Source organism: Acanthopagrus latus, chromosome 15 (assembly GCF_904848185.1).
Source record: "Acanthopagrus latus isolate v.2019 chromosome 15, fAcaLat1.1, whole genome shotgun sequence".
Taxonomy (NCBI): domain Eukaryota; kingdom Metazoa; phylum Chordata; class Actinopteri; order Spariformes; family Sparidae; genus Acanthopagrus; species Acanthopagrus latus.
The window spans coordinates 8,290,678-8,311,065 of NC_051053.1; the positions used below are offsets into that span (position 1 = coordinate 8,290,678).

General features: G+C 40.6%; 1 protein-coding gene and 1 long non-coding RNA gene across 2 annotated transcripts in view; one reads left to right on the forward strand and one right to left on the reverse strand.

The window, feature by feature from the left end:
• Nucleotides 1–20,388, forward strand: part of LOC119033639 — a 65,016-nt gene that overhangs the window by 1,862 nt on the left and 42,766 nt on the right. Inside the window, exons 2-4 of the long non-coding RNA XR_005079332.1 lie at nt 1,298–1,404; nt 11,177–11,312; nt 11,636–11,770. This is a non-coding gene — a long non-coding RNA (uncharacterized LOC119033639). The remainder of the gene's footprint in view (nt 1–1,297; nt 1,405–11,176; nt 11,313–11,635; nt 11,771–20,388) is intronic.
• Nucleotides 8,644–19,075, reverse strand: bmp5 (bone morphogenetic protein 5). Its single transcript, XM_037123994.1, has 7 exons — nt 18,136–19,075; nt 15,449–15,641; nt 11,616–11,764; nt 11,099–11,296; nt 10,108–10,184; nt 9,844–9,954; nt 8,644–9,698 (listed from the first exon to the last, which is right to left on the reverse strand). The coding sequence occupies exons 1-7, from the start codon at nt 18,662–18,664 to the stop codon at nt 9,549–9,551; spliced, it is 1,407 nt and encodes a 468-aa protein (XP_036979889.1). The 5' UTR covers nt 18,665–19,075; the 3' UTR covers nt 8,644–9,548.

Genomic DNA, 20,388 nt, shown 5'->3' on the forward strand with positions numbered 1-20,388 from the left:
AATTAGTGTAGCACTTCAAACTGGGGATCTCTGGTGGAAGCAATGTGAGGAAAGTCATGATATATAATCATGCAAAGAAAGGGGGATTGCAGGTGCAGGGAGAATTAGGGAAAGACGAGTTTGTGCAAGTGAAAATGAGGCATAAACTGATTAAATACTGAGAGTTCACTTTCTGACCCCCCCCCAATCCCCATCTAACGCTTTATATTGATTGAACGACAGGATCAGATACACACTTGACTCTCCTGCTCCTGCGAGAATCGAACAGCTTTGGGGGGGGGAATCACGCCGCTTCATTGGAACTCCTGTGACCTGAACAGTTGAGGGGTTTCCATTGCCAGAAGTAACAGTGCTGCCAATGTCAAATGCGTGGTGTAATGAAATCCCTTGTGAAGCCAGGGCAACATTTACCAGAGAAAGAGCCATTCTTCTGAACCCAGATGTTAACAATAGAGGGGGGCTTAATGAAGTCCCAGCATACAACCATCTCACCATGCTAAACTGCTCTGTGATGAGAGACCTCTTGCCTCTCTCCCAGGGGGCGAGGGCAACTTGTACGACCCCCCCCCCCCCTGGAAATTTCCTTTTTTTTTTAACAGACTTCAAGGTTGATATCGATCAGTTGCTGCCCCCCAAAATGAAGCATTGCCTCTGATCACTAATTAATGGTCCTCTTAGGACTCAAGTGCAGCGGCATTAATGGTCAAATTTAACAGTATTGAATTTTCCAATCTAATTAGCAGCTTTCAGCAAATTTTATTCAGCGTTTTGAATTACACGAGAACAGTGCTGGTCATCATTTTTAAGCCCTAGCTGAATGCTTTTTATTCAACTGTTGTATTTCCCCCGAAAACAAGCATTTGTTTGTTTGAGATCATTTCATGGTGTTGGTGGTTTGTGTCATGCTTTCAGTTCCTTTCAGATGTGTGTAAATCGTTGCTTTTTAAAGGCATCAGAGCCTGGAAGTAATGAAAGCGCTGCTCTGCAGGGGTCAGAATAAGTGCATTTGATTTCTATAATAGGTCTACTCTAGCACACACGTTGTTACATACATCTCTTACATTTGGAAGCTTATAAACAGATATATTATTGGGCCTTTTTTCAATGTAGCGTAAGGGTGAGAGTGAGGATGAGATGATAAAGCATTAGTGTCATTTGTCATTCCTATTTCCTGTCTGTTCCCAGAAGGAATTTAACATTTCAAGGAAAAGCTTCTTTCTCAATGTTTCTTTTCAATCAGTGATAACTGCATAAGTCGATTAACTTTAACTGGCCTTTTAACATTTCTTCTTTCAAGGAAACTCGGCAGCGAAGGTTTATCTTGACGAATACCAGCTGCAGAAGGTCATTCTAAGGAACTGGCCTTCGGGGGCTTTACTGCTTTTAAGAATCAATGTAATGCAGGTGAGTTGAACATTTAAAGAGGGAGTTGGTGTGCAAGTAGAGAGAGAGAGTATCTTTTATAAAAGATAGGTGTATATAATCTATCTATCTATCTAATATATCCATCTGATACCTTTATGAGAATAAAAGGAGCTTTTTTGTCAGATATTAAGAGAAATATTTACGGTTTGCTGTGGTTTCAAGCCAACACAGATCAGTGAAACAATGGTAATAACCCCCTTCTGTAGAACACATAGCTTAACACAAATTACTTATTAATTGGGTCTCACAAAATGATTTATAATAAGTTTCCATTGTTTCCTGATTAATTAATTTGTTGTTTGGTCTGTAGATTTCAATAAATTATCAAAATGATTAGTCATCAATTAATTAAATAATTAACGACTGATGTATCAATCAATTAATTGTAATAACTCCAAAGTAGTCGCCCTTTAGCAGCTGTGATTTAATTTCAGAGGAAGAGGTTTTTTCAGAACTCTGTGTCACGAGTTAAACATTTTTTCAATCAAGTCAAATGGATTTTTGTGTCTTACCAGCAACAACACTGACCAATAAATCACTGAGGTATGAAGTGAAATGAAGTCAAACAAGCAGTTTAATTATCAGGCTGGTAACAAATAAAACTCCACCTTAAAGATTTTGCCGACCAGGAAACTATGTAATAGAACAATTGCCTTTTTTACTTTTGTATAGATTAGCCAAACAGATATTCCCTGACAGGAAAAAGGATGTCTTTGCCTTAGTTTGTAAGATGTCTCCTGAGAACAGTATATTTTTACACATGCGATTTTGGAGCCCAAGCATGTGATGAATGCCCCCCAAAATATTAAATAATTGTGCAAACGTCAGAGCATGTTTATTGGGCTGGAAAAAAGTTGCATAAAAGAAAGGGGCCATTCTCTTCTTTTGCACTAAGAAAGAAACAGATGTGAAAAACAGCACTTTATAGAGTACAGGTTTCGGCATGGCATGAAAGGGGTTTTAAGCTCTCAGATATACACTGAAAACAAAGTGGAAGAAAGAAAACAGGAACCAGATTAAATCAATTTTCATCCTCCATCCGTCTTCAATTTCAACATCATGGATTTGACTGAACTGTAAAAACAAGAGAGTCGTGGTGCGAAGCGCAATAGCACACTCATCACCACCCTGAAAGCAACAATCATGACATAGTCCTCCATACTTGAAGAAGATGGAAGGGTTCGTTCGATGTATAGTTAGAATAATTGCACCTATTCTTACAGCAGCAGACCACTTGATGGTGTATAATTGAAACTGAATCATGCTGCACAAAAGGAGCAAAGACAGAATACATATGATAAACCACCACTTCATCTCATATCCATTATATTCAGCTACGGACCAAGAGAGAAAAAAAAAAAGAAAAATGACCACAAGCGCTTTTCTTGAAATAAAATGTAAAGCCTTTATAAAAATAGCAGCAGCCTACCTTACAGTTTCTTCAGGAAGGCAGGCCGCCCCGAGCCAACTTTCCACAGCTCCCCTTAGAGACAGCATGTGTGTTACAGATTATCCACACAGTAATCACACTGCAGAGCGCCCTGTGGCTTTTAGTCACAAAAGCCACTGACCTGTGTGTTCAGTTTGTGTCCACACACGATTGTGACTGTTGAGCAATTTTTTTTCTGTCTCTGCACACACAGTTGGACTGGTGTACCCGCCTGTCCCGAATAGTGAACTTGTAATGAGAAGTGTGATAAAAAAAAAAAAAGAAAAAAAGGCAAATATCATTTGGCTGCAATAAAACCAGTATAAACCTTTTTATTTCTTCACAAAGGCACTTGTTAACACCACTTTGTCACAGATTACATCCAGGCGGCCGTTCCTAAGCAGCCAGATATTTATTGGTCAGAATTTTATATTATACCTTGGAGGACTTCATGGCTGGATTACGGCTTCGACTGGCTCATAAAGAATGGAGATTTCCTTCAGTGTATCCATATCGCTGGCGGGAGAGAAATTGGATTTCACAGCAAAATTTACGACAGCCTGAATGCCGGGCTAAGTGGTGGCTGCTGACATCTCTATTTGCTGTCTAAATTCCGACAGTAGCATGTTTTGTTCATTATTTTTACAGTGGTGTGAGAAGATGACAGGACAGATAAACGTAAACCTGGGGAAGTCATACACTTGGTGTAGGGCTGAGTGCCACTGACCAAAGTTGTGTAATGTTCAGTACTGTCTAAACACAAGCAGCCATACAAATAAACTCGATGTAAGGGTGTCGTTTTGGTAAAAATCTGATATTTCTCTCTACAAACTCCTTTTAGTTGGTACCAAGATATACTAAGGTTCGACGTAGCCACAGACAATACTAGACTGATGAGTCTGTTGTCTGTTGTGATGAGTCTAGTCTGTTGTGTCATCCACCTAGTCCTTTCTCCCAACACGCAGAAATTGCCTGAAAGATAACCTTTAAGTGGTGACACTGATATAGGGTTAAAAATATAACTCTGAATTCTGAACAGCTCAGGATCCACTGTTGTGAGACATCCATCCAATTTAAGTACAAGAAAACAATCTGAGGTTGCATTTTTTGGACATAGTCCTGATGTAGTGAAATACAGTATGTGATATTGTTTTTCTTTAATCAGCCGGAGAAAAGTCACTACGACACAGTGGCAGCTGCAGTTCTGCTGAGTACAACCTCCAATCTACAGTGTAAACACTACTAGACTTTAAATAGTCTTGGCTGCTGAAGGGATGATGATTTACTCAGAGTCAGTGATTTAAATTGAAAGATTTGGACAAAAGGCTTTTTGGAGTGTTTTCATTTTCAAAAACATCAGACCAGAAGGTTTTAATAAGGAGAGTTTACCTTTATAGAGTCAACCGCTGCTTTTGTTCTTTATTCCTTCCCTTACTTCATAATTGTGCCCAGATATGCACAGAGTCTTCTAATGTACCTTCTTTTGGCAGGGTATTAAAACATTGGTTTGAAGGCTCTGCGATACAGTAAATCAGCACCATTAATACAAGACATAGACTTCCCTGGCCTGAGAAAGGTTAATAGCCTGCGCATCTGCTTTGGTTTGTGTTTTTCCTTTAATACTTTTTTTTTTTTTTTAAATTGTACGTGTTCTTTGACATAAATTGTACAGTAGATGGGTGACAGGAGGAAATAACTAACCCGCACAAAGAAGACAGCAGACTGTTAGCATATCACGTCAGACGCTTTTATTTCTGCGGAAACAAAAACACAATTGTCATGGAAAATGTGTTTAATATAGGCGGCATGCAATGAAGAATGGAGATGGAAAGCCTAACAAGAATTTTAAAAACAACTGCGCGTAAATGTTTTGATTATACACAATGTAAACAAAGGGTTTAAATGTATGCTTTTAGTTTCTAAGCTGAATCATCTCAGAGAAGCACTGCAACATTACTGAATAATGAATTTCAGCTGATCCTCACATTTTAGTGCACATGTTAAGAATGCTCAACATTTCAAAATATATAAAGAGTGTAATGCACAGGTGCCATCTCTAATGGTAATGAGAAGTGACAGTGGAGTTCACAAACAGTCTGTTGTAGCTCCGAGAGCCCAGAAGCCCTCTTTCTTCTCAGGCTGGGGAAGCTAATGTGCATATGTGAATAACAAGCAAACACGCCAGTGTTTTCTGCGTTGCCCTCTGCCGGGACACATTCCTCGCCGGTCCTGCTGCAGCCTTGTCATACCAAACAACATGTAAAAATGTGACCCATATGGTCCCCCTTTTCTAGAGGGACTGATTGAGCTGTATGGAAGTCGTAGCCCACCCACAGAACGCAAATAAGGAGAACCATATGTGGGGAGATGAATTAGGTAAACTGCACAACATTTTTATTAGATACAATTTCACTTGCCTTGTGGATGGACTGCAAGGTGACACTCTGAAAATAAACTCTGAGCCACAGAAAGAAAGAGACCTCTCGTTAACAGAGGGCAAGTCAGTGAAACATGGAATTACTAAACCAAATGAACAATAACTATTATGTTTTGTAGTCGTATTGGACAGGCCAAAATGTGATCAAAACAAGCATCATGTCAATCATCTACGAAGTTTTCATTAGAGTTGACTGAGCAATAATAGGGCAAATTAATGCAACATTTTACTTTAGGTTTTTTTTTTTTTTTTTTAAACTACACCTGGCATGTTAAACTCCATGAAGACTGTGAACAAATGTTTAGTTTCACAGTTTATGGATGTTTGTGTAAAATCCAACTTTTTCTTTCACAGACTGTGACCACATTTCATTTTCACCTAGAAAACGAATGTTCTCATTCAGAGGACTTGTTTACAAAATGAAAAACAACTTAAAATAATTTAAATACACCATAAATAAATAAAGGGGCGTGTTCTACAAGGCTGGGAAGCCATAACGAGGTTTCAAAGAGGTTTATGTGCCATCAGCTACACATATGTGGAAAATATGGATGTTTTGTTTTTTTTTAAATTCTTGGTTGGCACTCAAAATAAGATGAAAAAGATACCTTGAACTTTAAATGTTTCCAAACCAATTTGGTTGCATGCTTCACATAATTAAGAACTGTTGCTAATTATCTTGAGTTACTTTGAATCTTGGAAGTTAAGAGCCTGTTAATGTGGAAGACTGAGGCAGGACAGTCTGCAAAATATTACATTTTCTTTGATTTAATCTTTTAGGACATCTCTGCGTGGACTCCAGCACGAACACCTCTGTCGGTGGTCCGACCAGATCAGTGGCTCGTTACGCCTGCTTTTTGTTTTTGTTTTGGAGCATTTGTCAACGTGTTTCCTGCTTGTGATGGTTTGGATTAGATTTTTTTTTTTTTTTTTTAAATGACCTGAATCACCAGGCATTTGCCACTCTTGACGGGCAGCCAGTCCCCGCATGCTAAAAGCTTCAAGATGATCCCTCCTCACTAAATTTATCACATTTGCTGAACAAAAGGATATGATCTTAACAGCCGCCCACATGGACACATCTGTTTTCTCAATCAGGTTAAGAGAATAAACATGTTTGTGGTAGAAAAAAAAAAAACGTAATATCAGCAACTGCAAACACATCCTGACATTATTTAACAATGTTTATGTAAAGCCAACAGTATGTTGTGACATATGCTATAAACCTGAAGAGCATGATGCATGAATAATTCACAAGAAACCCTTCATGAAAAGTAAACTGCAGTGGGTTGTGACCTTTTTGCAGCATGTTTCAGAAGTGGCCGGTGGAAGTGCTGATCTGATGAATGTCAAGGCACCTCTGACTCACTGCAGCCTGTTTTTGACCACGGGGGTCTCGGAGGAGAAGGGGCCACTATATTAATCTGCCCTGAGTATGGCAATTGTTAGCGTCTCCTTTCATGTGGTCGGGAGGTTGCTGTCGAGAGGGGCTGCGTAGTTTTGGGAGAACTTAAATAGGAGCTCATTCATAGCAGCTTACAGAAAAGGAAGAAATGTAGCTGAATTGGAAAGAATCCACGATATTAAACAGTAGATGGGATTGTGAAGTGCTAGGAGTAATCATGCCAGGCAACAGGCCGCAGGAATGCAAATCACCCCTCAAGCCAAGAGTTAAGTTAGCAGGTGGCCTCTTCTATTCACTGAATGTCAACACTCCTTTTAGATGGAGCCCACATAACATCTGGACAGACCAGCCACTGCTTTTAATTAAGTGAAATACAGTCACTCAATGTTCTGCCATGTCAGAGAGAAAAAAAAATGTTATAAAAGTCGGAGGGTAGGGGGAGAAAAAGTGCAACAGTACATATCCTGTGTTCAGTGAAGGTCAACACAGTTGTGTAAATAAATATTAATCCTTAACCTAATCCCTAGATTTCCAAGACCATTAAAAATACCTGCGTAACCAGAGCACTTCTCTGGAAATGGCACGTTCTCTCGCATTTTTCTAGAAATTCTGCTTAACCCGAATGAGGAGGAAATAAGAATAAATACAAACACTTGCTGAAGTTAGTTTATGGCCTCCACTTTGTTTCCAGGGGTGAAACTCAGCTCAGAGCAGATGACGACCAGGGTTCAAGACTAATGTCTCTTCGGGGGTCATAGAAAATGTGTTTGCTTTAAAAAGAGATCTTCCCTCAGAGGCCTCTAGGATAAGAGAGATTTTTGTGTGTAAGAATATGTCTATCAGTTAGCAAATGACAAACTGAACTGAGCGCTAACTACTACAGAGTGACTCCTCTCATCTGTTACTATAGTTACTATCACTTGCTAGCTACTCAGTGGGAAACCTAAGAAAAATATTACATTAAAATCCAAAAGGTAATGTATGTCATGGTAAATTCAGTGTTGACAGGGGGCACTCCCTATTGTTCCATGATTGTACCACATTGTGAACAACGCATATGTGTTTAATGTGGCAGGAGGAGCGCTAGACGTTAGTTTTCAGAAGATGATGGGCAGCAGAGTTCTGCGGTGTGTTTTGGTGAGCTTCCGAGCTAATAGAGCTAACAGCCAAACACACAGCGGGGTGAGAGTTTCTTCTCGAGGGCAAATTAAATATTAAATGTCAGTGAACAGCTGAAAATGTGACAAGACAGCAAGTTTACAGTAAAGACATTTACTTAAGTATTCAAACTGAGCAGTTTGGATGTAAAAATACTTTGAATGCTGATACAACTACAGATTAAAATAAAGCATAGACACATTTTGATTTTGGCTTTACATTTACTGTAAAATTGTTTTAGAAGACCGCTCTGGGACGGGGGTTAAAAAAACTGATGACAACTTCTAAAACATGAGTGCAAAGAATGCAAGCAAGCAAGCAGAGATGTGCCATACACATCATGTAAATCCGATGCTGGATGCTTTCTTTCCCCACAATCAGGAAGGGATTGCTTACAAAATGATATACCTTACTCCACTGGCAGCCTCATGATAATCACCCTTCCTGGCTGTCTTTGGAGGTCACAGCACTGAATTTCTGCGAGCGCTGTACCACTAGCATTACCACTCCCCAAGAGCATGTCAACAGGCTCCGTGGGTGGACCCCTAGTTTATATCATACTTGTCAAACATTTATAAATCTGAGACGGTAGTCCAGCAACAGTGTGTAAAACATCCGCAGAAGCCCAAACAGAAATACAAAAGGGCAACTTGAATTCGAAAAAGACTGGAGGACTTGCAGCTGGAGGAGGAGGAGGAGGAGGAGGAGGAGGGGAAAAAAGCTTGCCGATGAAATGCATAGTGGGTGATAAATGGATGAAGTAAAGGCAAACGATAAGAGTTTCTCAAGTGGTACATTTATTAAAATACACAACACTCTACATGAAGATATACTTTCCCGAAACACTTGCTAGAATTAGTGCGGAGGAGTGACATTTGCAGTCCGCAGAGGAATGAGAAAACAGTGTTCATTCCAGACTGACATAATCCCCTTCTGAGGACACACTCTCTTATAAAAAAAAAAAAAAAAAAAAAAAAGCTGGCGTGTAAAAGGTGAAACAGTATCAGTGCTGAAAGACGGTGACAGCTTGAAAATAGCTTTGGGCAGTTTGGTTTAGATTAGAGAACACTCACTACGTTTTCCTCCCAGCGAGCCAATTGGATTTTCAAAAAAGCCTGTTCGTGTTGTGATATTAAAGTTAACAGCATCACCTTGAGTTCTCCTTTGTTAAAATAACTTGTGTTGCTGCATTTGTAACATTATTCTCTTTGTATCAGTCATTTATTGGTCCATCACACAGAAAAAAAAAAAAAAAAACGTACAAAATTAACATAGAGGAAAACAAATCACGTACTGCAATCTCAGAGAGCATTTATAGCACAAGTGTACCGTGAAGGAGGATAAAACAAGCAGGAGGGGAAGCGATCTTATGTATCATGATGTCTCCAGTGAATAGTTATCTCATAAAAGTTATCATACAAACGGTAACTAAGAGAGTATATGCCAACGGACACAAAAGTTAAATGATAAATGTTGCAAAGTAAAAATCAACAATTTGTCCTAATCATTCAAATATTAAAATATTCAGTGCTATTTAAAAAAAAAGAAAATAAAATAAATTAGATAATAAAACTTTATATACATAATACTGTACATCACATCACACCTGCTGCAGATGTGTTTTCCAGCGATTCCTGTCCCAGATAGTATAAATTAAAAGTTACCCCCCCGCCACCCCCCCACCCCCCTGGCCACTAATGGCAGCCACAAGACCTAACTACCATATTTCTATATTTCTTGAGGATGACGTTCGAGCTGTCGTCGAAGTAGAGCACTGATATTGCGTTGAGCTTGGTCGGGGCGCAGCATGGCTTTGGCACATTGTCAGGAAACATTAAATGGACCTATAAATGAGAGCACAAAGTAGGTTTAAAAGAGGTGCAGCAGCAGTGAGCTTCAAATGAGTTATACCTGCCAAGAACATTATGGTAGCTTATAACGCCATTTTAATGCAGTACACATATGCAGCGCACTCTAAAGGATACTTACCAGGGTTTGGACGATGGCGTGATTTGTTGCGTTCATGTGTGCGTTGAGTGGAAAAGAGCATTCGCCGTCGCAGTAGAAAGCAGCGTAGCCCTCAGGCGCAATGATCCAATCCTTAACAAACAAAGAGCTTCTATTATTTATGACACATGTTGAGCTTTTGTAGTTTCACCTTACAGTCTTGATAAAAATGCACTGTTCTTTGTGTTATTGTCACTTAATGTTACACATAAATGTTTTGTTATATCAGAGGTAGTTTTGTCTTACCTGCCAGCCCAGGTCTCGAAAGCTTACATAAAGTTCATGCTTCTTGCAGGCTTGCTTCTGTTCGCTTGTGTTGTGATCTGAAAAAATAAAAATTCAAGTTTATTAAACATAACAGACACTAATGGTTGTTTATATCTTTTTGTTTGATTACTGTTGAAAAGCTTTAGAACAAATGCACCTGACAAACACATAAGCAGTCCACAAACACAGACTTTTGAGAGTACATGAATACATCCCAGAGCCATGTTAATCACCAATAAATTGGAAATATTTCCCGTAAATCTTAAGTTATTACAAAACAATGGATGTTTCAATTTGGGGTTACAGTTGTTTTCTTTCCCACATCAGTGTGTGAGGTGTGTCATGTATTTACACAACAGGCAAATTATCCATGAGGGTTGCAATAATCCCCAAACTTTTATTGGGCCATTAATGATTCCTTAAAATAATTCATGATTGATGAGACGTTAATGTAATTATAGGGCTGTGCCACTATCCATAATCTATCTCAGTCTCTCTCCATACTTTTACTTCACTTTAATATAATTTAAATTTAAAGGTGATTTATATATAAGATTTTTTTTTTTTTATTAAAATTATCCAAAGAATGGGAAGAAAACAGTTTACACTATGCATTTGTTGCAGAGATATCTTTTGAATTTAGCATGCTGACCAGCTAGCCCCAGGTTGGCACCAAAGGAGAAGAAGGAATAAGGTTGTATTATCAGAGGGTTTTAATCTCTGGGGCACACTGAGAGAGGTGCTCAGCAAATGTATTTAATTCAATTATTAATAAACAGTCTGTCTAGTGATTGTGGACGTGCCTTGCTGCAGGAAATTAAGCTGGTTATCCTGAAAAATAAATGGACAATATGATGGAACGATGGCCGGATGGTTTCTGTCTAATTTAGAGATCTGATATGTACGGGAAAACATAAATGATTAAAAGAACCATCATCACATCTCAACTGTGTCATAAAATTGCACTTACCTCCGGGTTTCGGTGCCCTAGATGATTCTTGTTGACTGGTTGATTTATTGCGATTGTGGTTCTTCTTCTTCCCCCCAGCAGCTCTGACAGAGCGAAGCAACACCCCGCTGGCCTTGAAGAAAGCAACCAGGAACGGCTGTTTGGACTGAGGCCCATTCCTCCCAATGATTCCAGCAGACTTTATGTTGATACTTCGTCCTTTCAAAAACGGGAGGTAAATAAAAGTCTCGAAATACAGTTTAAGAAAAATGGGATATTTTGACATTTTACGACTGCTTTAAAAGTGGAGTCAAGCACGTTTACGAAGGTCAAGCCTTGAATCTTTTTTGAGGATTTATTGGTTGTAAATAATAACAATACATGGACGATCAAATACACAAGTCCCATTAGTGTGAGGTCAATGAAAATATTAGATGTTTCTCAAAGGCAGACTTTATGGAATGTCACAGAAAAATTAACCTCCTGACTTTTTCTAGTTTTAAGTGTCTGGGAATGAAAACTGTAAAACTTCACTGACCATCAACAGTCTCCACACAGAGCTGCAGGCCCAAGTTCTGCTGTGGGTTCATCACCCAGTGGTTACTGGTGGCTGTGATGTCAAACACTAGCCAGCCCCCATCGGACGCCTGGACCTTTTTGGAGTCAAGCAAGAACGTCTCTGCGTCTCTAAAGGTAAGAAAACGATATGAACCAATCAATAAACCGCAGTTAAAATGCCTGCTCAAACAGCCTGTAGAGAGAAGAGAACGGCAACTGCTACAGTGATTATTATATCTCCATCCAGTGAAAGTTATTTGGATTTTCAGACTCTGTGGTTTTTAAGATTACGACTCGGTCAACCAGATGGTGAAATGAATGTGGTCACTTTACTGCTGCATTATAAACAAATTACAAAACCTCAGCGCTAAAGTGCGTTAAGCCCTAGAACAAATAAAAACTGACTGTGCATCTTAATGCTGCATAGCTCTAATAGGACACAAAAAAGAAACCATATGCTCCGTTGAGGGAATTCAAACTGAATCCAAGAGGTCTTAACCGGTTAGACAGGAACAGATAAACAAGGTATCACTGACTGATCACAAATGGATGCTTTAGCCCAAACTCTGTTGCAGAAGCCAAACTCTGAGTGGCTTTTATTAGTTTCTTCATCTCTTTATCCTTTTAAAAACAAAACCTTCTATAAAAAGGCCTTCAGTATTGAAAGCTGGTCATTTTGTCATTTCTGTATGTCAACTTTGAGCTGGAGATAAAAAAGAAAGCGGCACTGCTTTTGTTGAAGAAGCTGTCACTTAAACATGTGCCAAGATTTCAGCTATTTGATTGGCCAAACACTTCAGGAGTTATGAATCATGTATTTCGGCCCTTGTGTATTTTTAACATGAGTCTGACATAAGGCATCAATCAACCCCAAAGTTGAAAAAGCGGTGCTTCGCAATTTGCATTGGATTCCTTTCAAGTGGCAGATCGGATAAGGCAGCGCCTGTTCAGTTTTTTGTGGTTACATTGCTGGTTGGAGGGAACCAAGATTTTCCATGTGGCCCCAATAGTTCAGGAATTATTCATGTGTTTATTACAGGTGTAATAAAACTCAGCCTCATGTGGAATTTCACATGCGGTTAATCCTTATGAGTGACATACTGCTGACCTTGAAATGCACAATATTACACTTACATCCTGTGATAATTTAGTTTGGGCTGGTGAGTATTAACTATTCCCACAGTCATATCCAAGAGGAAAATGTTTATCCCGCCCCTTCATCTGTGATTACTGGATGTACTGTTCCACAGAGAGCGAGCTAAAGTGAGTGGATACCAGCAATAGACATGACTACTCTTTCTGGACTGTTCTGCCCCCTGAAAATGATGTTCATGTGCAACTATACCCCATTAGGAATTTATGTTCAGTAGCAAAGTTCAGTACCACTGCAGGACATGGCGTGACGTTGATGTAGTGGAGTGAATGGAGGTCAGGTTGGTGTGTGGGTGTCTGACTTTAAAGGGACCCTGTGGAGTTTTTGACCAGTACCACAGAAATATGAAGCAATATGTTTTTAAGAGGTCCTCGTTGTGTTAGTATCTTCTTCCGCTCATGTGCACAAGGACAATGGTTTCCCAGATCGACAGTTAGTGGCATAAAAAATGCTGCAGAGTGCCAACAAAGGCTGTAAAAGAGAAAACTGCTCGCAAACAAACATGGCTCTGGATTTGTCCTCAACCATGAGCACAATATGTTAAAATGGTAAACGTAACTGCAGGGACCTTTAACATCAGCTTTTGAGTTCAGTCTCATTCTCATGTTAGTAGTAAGTTAAGTGAATGGTTTACTTACCTAACATTGACTGTAGTATTTACTTAACTCCAAAAAAGGGATTTTTTTAACTGACACAAGGTGAAGGGGGAGAGGGGAACAAAAGTCCCTATAAGGAGGTTGCTACTAAGACATATGTGACTATCTTAACGCCTCTAAGACACCACAACAAAGCAGTTTTCATTTTCCAATAAACTTTACCATACTTAATCTTCTTTTGTGGAACTAACCGACTCAAAACATTGGTATGTGAAGTGACCGATATTTGTGCACAGTATTAACTTTCCGTCCGATATGTTGAAAGAAGACATGAATCAGTGTGTACTGCTTTCCAAACCAAGATTTTCACAGATTTCTCACATCAGGGAAAGAATTGTTCTTCTTTGTGAACGCTGACTAAAACACACTTTTCCCCCGTAAAGACATGTGTGAAAACTAAAACTGCGCAGTCTTCCCCTTTAAGATGGCAGAGTCCATTGACTTGGACCTTTTCAAAGCCCAGGAGGGCCATATCTCCCCTTCAATCACCCACACACATTTTTGGCAAGCAAATGTGGGCCCACTTTTAAGTACACCCTTGTGTATTCAGCTATGTCATGGTTTAAACTTCCGGAATATTGTTAAGACAGGCAGGTGGTGGGCATAACAGTGACCACGGGAGCACCCGAGGGAGCCCCCTCACCCCCCTCCTGAAAACATAGGCCCTCATGGTTTCATCTGGGACACGGCCAGCTTGGCAGGCAACACAAGACGAGTGATAACTGATGGAGCTTCCAAGCTCCGTAAGTGGCCAACTTGCTAATGGAGTTCTCTTTATCCGAGAACTATATTTGTAAGGCAGACATGGTGCGAATGAAGGAGAACAGAGTTGGAGATAGAAAGGCGTTCTGTGTGAGTGGAAAGTTTCAACCGTGCAAGACAATAGCTGCCGGATTGTTTGAACTATGAAATAAGATAACTGAATGGGATAAAAATGCAACACATTTGTCTAGTTTTAACCTTTATTTTAGTGGAGTAACAGCTATTTTTATCTTGTTTCATCCATTAGCAGTTGTGTCTGCTTTGTGTTTCACAGCATTTCAAATAACTGACAACTGGTTTGAGGCAGCTCCTTAGCCCGTATTCTATTTCATTTTCAATGAGGTAATGTTTTTGCATGTGTCCATTTGTTTGTTGGTCGGTTTGTCAGCAGGATTATAAAAAAAAATACTGAACGTATTTCCATGAAACTTGGATAGAAGCTAGGTCTCAGGCTAGAATAGACTCCATTAATCTTGGGTGCAGATCTGAAAAAAAGGGATGCATCCAAGAAACTTTTCTCACATATTTTTTCACTTTCTTTAATATAATTTCTCAGGGAATAAGGCATGGATCTTGATACAAAACAATCTGATGTGTGTGGTGTCTACAGTATAAGTGAGTAGTTTGATGCAGATCCAAATCAAAATTTGGATCTTTGGATTTAAATGTTTTATGTGACACATGATTTGCGGCTTGATTGAATTAAGGGCACTGTGGGCCTTGGTGAAAAAATGCACTCTACTGAATGCTATCATGATTTTTTAGATTTTTGATTCCTCCAGGACTGGCAGGTTATATTAGGGCAGACTGATTTTCTGTCAGCCTTGATCAATCAATGGTGCAAGAACTATTGAGAGGTTTTACTTAAGCAGAAGTAATAACAAAAATACTTAATAAAACGCACTTATTCCATAAGTGGAATTATGAGCAGCAAAATGTACATAATGTTTGAAAAGGCAAATTGGCCCTATCTAAGTGTTACTGAATTAAATGACTAATTTAGAAAGCAGCCTGGTTGAGCTGATTTGAACTATTTTATATATTAGTGGTAGTTTAATCTATAACAATGCATCACTTTTAGCAAGATGTCATTGTTCTGTATGTAAAATCTAAGTTTCAAAAGCAAGACAGTCAGATAAATGTAGTTGAGTGAAAAGAAGTACCTCGAATTTGTACTTAAATACGGTAGTTATAATCCGGCACTGCCTTCAATGTTTAGTTTCTGGTTGTCTAGATACTTACTTGTTTTGATATTCCTTGATGACTTGATATATGGAAACCTTCAGAGTGATATTGTCGTAGCGGGAATGACTGCGGTCCTTGTAGATCCGAAACTCTGCAGCAGTCACCGCCTCTCCGTCCGGGATCTGAGTCAGATCAAAACGGAACTCCTTGTAGTGTCGTCGCTGATGAGAAAAATCTTTATCTTTCTCGACTGGGAAAGAAAATATTTTGTGATGAATTTCATTTTTACTGGCAGCAAAGTTGATCAAAAAATACGACCTCAACTCCTGCGTCGCTGTGTGTGCTGCTCAAAGGAGGAAATATGCCGGCATTAACGCACAGAAAAAGAGTAATTTATCACATCTTCTTTTACATTCCAGGTCCAATCCAAACATTTTGACTACCAACAAAAGCACTTTCCAGTTCATTAAATCAGTCAACTGAATACAGGTAGCGGTTCCCAGACAGGCCCTCTACTGTGTGCCTAACTGCATTCTCCAGCCATGATGAATGGGCTGTCAGTTAAGAAAAACAGGCTGATTTCAATTAAAGACACTTTCGTCTGCTCCTCAAGTGAGAGAAAAGACCAGACAGGATTCTTCAACGTCATGTCAGCGTCTACCCTGACCTCATTTCTGACCTCATACTGACCTCCTGTAGGTTTCATACAATGAGTTAAGAGACTTTAATGACCTTTAACCTGTTAAACTAAATATTTCTAATATAATGAGTAACTGAACATGTCTTTAGTTTGACCTTGATTTTTTTTAAAAATGTTTAAAAACTCAAACCCTGTAAGATTATTTCAGATTTTTTCCAGCACGTAAATAAATAAAAAATATGCGCAGCACGATTTTCAGAGTGTTGCATCAAGGTTTTTTAGATAAAATAAGTGGAACGACTCTAATAACAGCATCAAAGAGCTTTAGTGTGTCAACATTAAGGGCGGGCTTTGACGCTACTTAAAAGTGACTGTCTCACACCCCAGAAAGAGAGGCATGTGGCTGAGGTCAGTGGACTTTCTGACATACGCAGTGATAACATGCAGTACGTTTGAATAATATTTTATCAGCAGAGAAGGACTGCGGTTACTTAGCACAAACAGGTCAGAGGTCAGCTCTGACTTTTACCCACTGAGAGTGTTCCATTATATTAGCCACGGGCAGTAATCTGAAGCAGAAGTGCCAACGAGAGCGCACCGCATTTAACTTTCAAATGGCTACAGATTAAATAGCAGTGGCTTTACTCCGAAGGTGAGTCGCGTGCATGTCCTACCCCAACAATGTTTTGTTAATATCGGAATGAGTTACTTTGACTGTTGCTTGACTACATGGTTTTTCAGCAGCTGACATCTTATTCACACTCTGAAAGCTGAAAGGTTACAGTAAACATACTAAACTGCACGAAAATGCCACAGAGACATTTCTGAAAACAGTTGAGGTCAGTAGCTATATTTGACTGTACTGTAATAAAGACAGAGCCCCATTGAACACTTCACTGACAGTCCCCAGAACGCGAGCGGAGCTTTCAAGGCTGACAGTGTACATGCCCTGCTATAGTGGTAAGTGGAAACAGATGGGCTCAGGCCAAGGTGAGGGATTATACTTCAAGGCAACTCTGCACAAATTCACTTTTACATGTTTTTTGCTGTATATTTAAGAAAATTAAATCCTTAACACTGCAATACCAACTTTATCCTAAGTTCACTTCTGGTTGTTTTTAATCATCATTCATTCGGGACCCTGCGAAAAGCTGCACCATGTTTCATTTCTGAGATCCTTTCCATGTGGTTTAATATTTTAATCGTCATAAAAGAAACAGAAATTCTGCAAATGACACCAAATATCAAGAATGGAGTTTCTGCTTTCTCCCGGTGACAGAGCCTCCAGATACACAGGCATCAGTCAATATCACAACCCTTTTAACAACAGGAAATAATTCAGACCAATTTTCTCAAGGTCAGACAGTCATCTGATAAGTCTCTCTGAACTGCTGGGTTAAGGGTCGTGGCTACTGAACAAACACAGCCATTATACCGATCAGCTGCCTTTTAATGGAAAGCAGCACAAATTGAGAGGGTCAAAATGTTGGGCCTAATTCTGTTAGATGCAAATATTTCACGCAAGGCCAGAACAGCTGAACACATTGACACATTTACATGTAGAAATGAAAAGAAAAATACAGCTGCCTGGGTGAGAGAGGAAGTCAGCAACTGTTAATCCTCACTCAGATAAGATCAGATCCTTTTTATAGCTCAACATAGCTCAGATTAATTTGACAAAATCATCATATGTCAAGTCATCTTGACAATTGTGATTAATTGCATTGCACGTCAAGGGGGCCAAGAAACATATGAATGGATCAGAACAGGCCTGATTCTCGCACCACACGGATGGAGGCTACGAGCTGCAGTATATTTAATACTTCTTTGTCTGCATGAACTGCATGAAAATTGAAATTTAAAGTGCGAAATATTTTCATCGAGCAAACTGATACAGCCGATCCAAATAAAAGTAGTTCATTGATTTACTTCAAAGTGGTTGGAGACAAACACGGCTTTTTCAAATACACTGTGAGACGTAGATTTGCGCGCTGGAGAATAATGATCGAACCCGGGCTCTCCCTGCGGTCTCATTTCGATTAGTAACATCATTTTGACTCAAGGAAGCCTTGGTGATAAATGAGCCCGCCGCAACGACACTTACCTAAATTGACAAAACTCATGACCATGTCGGCGTCGTTGAGAAAGTTGGTGTCGTGCGCTGAGGTGAGCGCGGGGCTGTGGCCTAACAGAGGGGCCGCGCGGTAAGGCTGCGCCACACGCGAGTACCCGGCATGCTGGGGGCTGTAGTACCCTTTCCTGGAGTGCCCTTGAGCCTTGGCACCGAAGCTCTTGCCCGCGCCCTGCTGCTGCTGCTGCTGCTGCTGCTGCTGCTGCACCCTCGCCACCTCCTCCTCCTCCTCCACGGCCATGGCGTTGTACAGGTCGAGCATGAAGAGCGGCGCGGAGGACGCCTGCTTCCCGGGAGAGAAGGGCCTCGGCCGGTGGGGCAAGCCCAGGATGGAGAGGATCTCTCTCTGGATCTCCCTGCGCTCGTGATTGCGCAACCTCCTGTAAATAAAACTGGAGTGCACATGGTTGTCACTTAACCCGCAATGAGCGCAGGACAGAAAACTCAGGCAGCTCCAGGCGAGTCCGAGCACAGCGCGGCTCAAAGGTGTAAGCGCTGTCATCTTGACAAGTAGTTCTCTCCGGGCCGTGGAGGTGAGCTACATCGCACTCTGTGGGGAAGAAAATGTATACCTCTGCCGATATGGAATCATAGACTTCCCATATCAAACAAGAGGCACCGCAAGGTGTTTGTTTTTTTCACGCGTTTTGCCGTTGTACGCCGCTCAGCCCCTCTCCTACAGATGAGGAATCAGCTTGCAGGAAAGTCGCCGCTCCTGTCCCGTGCGCGATGCTCCTCCGGCAGTATTTACTCCTCCAGGGTACATCCAAAGTCTCCGCGCGCACCAAGTATTTATGGAGATGTGACCCCGTCCCCTCACCTTACTCCTCTGTGATGCGGGACCACGTAGGTACGCCCATAACGTCCAGGGATCACCCGGAGTTTCCAGGAGTGGATGAAACGTGTTCAACTGTGTCAAAAATGAACAGAGAGCAGCTCTCGACTCATGCTCTCATTTTTCTTTTTCTTTTTCTTTTTTCTTTTTTCCTCCTCTCCCCCTTGAGAGTGGGGCTAGTTGCCCTCCGAGTCCATCCCACACTCAACCTTTTGTGTGTGTGTGTGTGTGTGTGTGTGTGTGTGTGTGTGTGTGTGTGTGTGTGTGTGTGTGTGTGTGTGTGTGTGTGTGCGTGCTTTTGCATCCACCTTTAGCTGCTGCAGTAAAACCTCAGGCCGGTCCCATGATGAATGTGGCGGCTCGGGAGTGTAAAAGGAGACACTTGAAATCCGAGAGGGCCGGTCTTAACGAGTGAAAGAATAATGACAGAGCCTTTTAATCACCTCAAGTTATTGAAGTCCGGGGTGTTTATGGGAGAGGGCTCCAGCTGCATTGAGCACCAACAACAGGGATCCTGTTTTAATTCTCTCAAGGTTGAACATGATCCCCCTTGGATGCAAAAAAAAAAACAAAAAAAAAAAAAAAAACATACTTTATTAAATGTTGGCAAACAAGTGCGCTGCACTTAAGACCTTACTACAGTAAATAATTCCAATTTAGGGGGGAAAAAAATGAATCCTCTACAATGATTTGACATGTCTTAATTACAAAAGCTCACTTTGGGTGCATATACATTATATAGTGAATTTAAAGCAAAGAGGCTTAATACAAAAATCCCCATTCTCAGAGGAGCTTTAAGTAAACAATGTGTTGAGGTTAGTATGCTGGGGTGACTAAAAACATAAACAGTGAGAGGTTTCCATGTGATGGGTGGCTCCTGTCCAAACTGGAAATAAAAAAAAAAAAAAAAAAAGGGAAGCTCCTGCTAAGATAATGTCGCTCCTTCACATTTCGGGATGTTACCACATAGCGCCATCTAGTGTGCAAAGCGGCGACACATCAGTCGTTATTTCTGAAGTCTCACTCTCGTACGCACGCACGCACACACCGCAACACCGCCCACAGACGCTTCCCTACAGCTGTGCCTCTATCCAAGTTTCCTAATGCTGCGTCCTCAGAGTCAGAGGAGGATGCGGGAGGTGATGATCTCTTCCTTTCTTTCCACGGCCGTCGCACCTCATCCGTTTTCCTTCGCTCACAGCTCACACCCCCCCCCCCCCCCCCCAAAAAAAGTCCAAAGACATTTTTCCAGGACAACAGATGAGATTGATGATGTGATGGAGTCCTGAAATCATGGAATGGCAGGGCTGCAGGACCCCCTAAAACAAAGCATTATATATATTTAAAAAAAAAAAAAAAGTTAATTGATCGTCCACATGATATAAAAACTT

Coding starts and splice junctions, on each gene's coding strand:
- bmp5 (XM_037123994.1), bottom strand. CDS start 18,664: ATGACAGCGCTTACACCTTTGAGCCGCGCTGTGCTCGGACTCGCCTGG. Junction 11,765..15,448: donor ATCAAGGAATATCAAAACAA/GTAAGTATCTAG, acceptor TCTTACCTTTAG/AGACGCAGAGACGTTCTTGC. Junction 9,955..10,107: donor TTCGAGACCTGGGCTGGCAG/GTAAGACAAAAC, acceptor TTGTTTGTTAAG/GATTGGATCATTGCGCCTGA.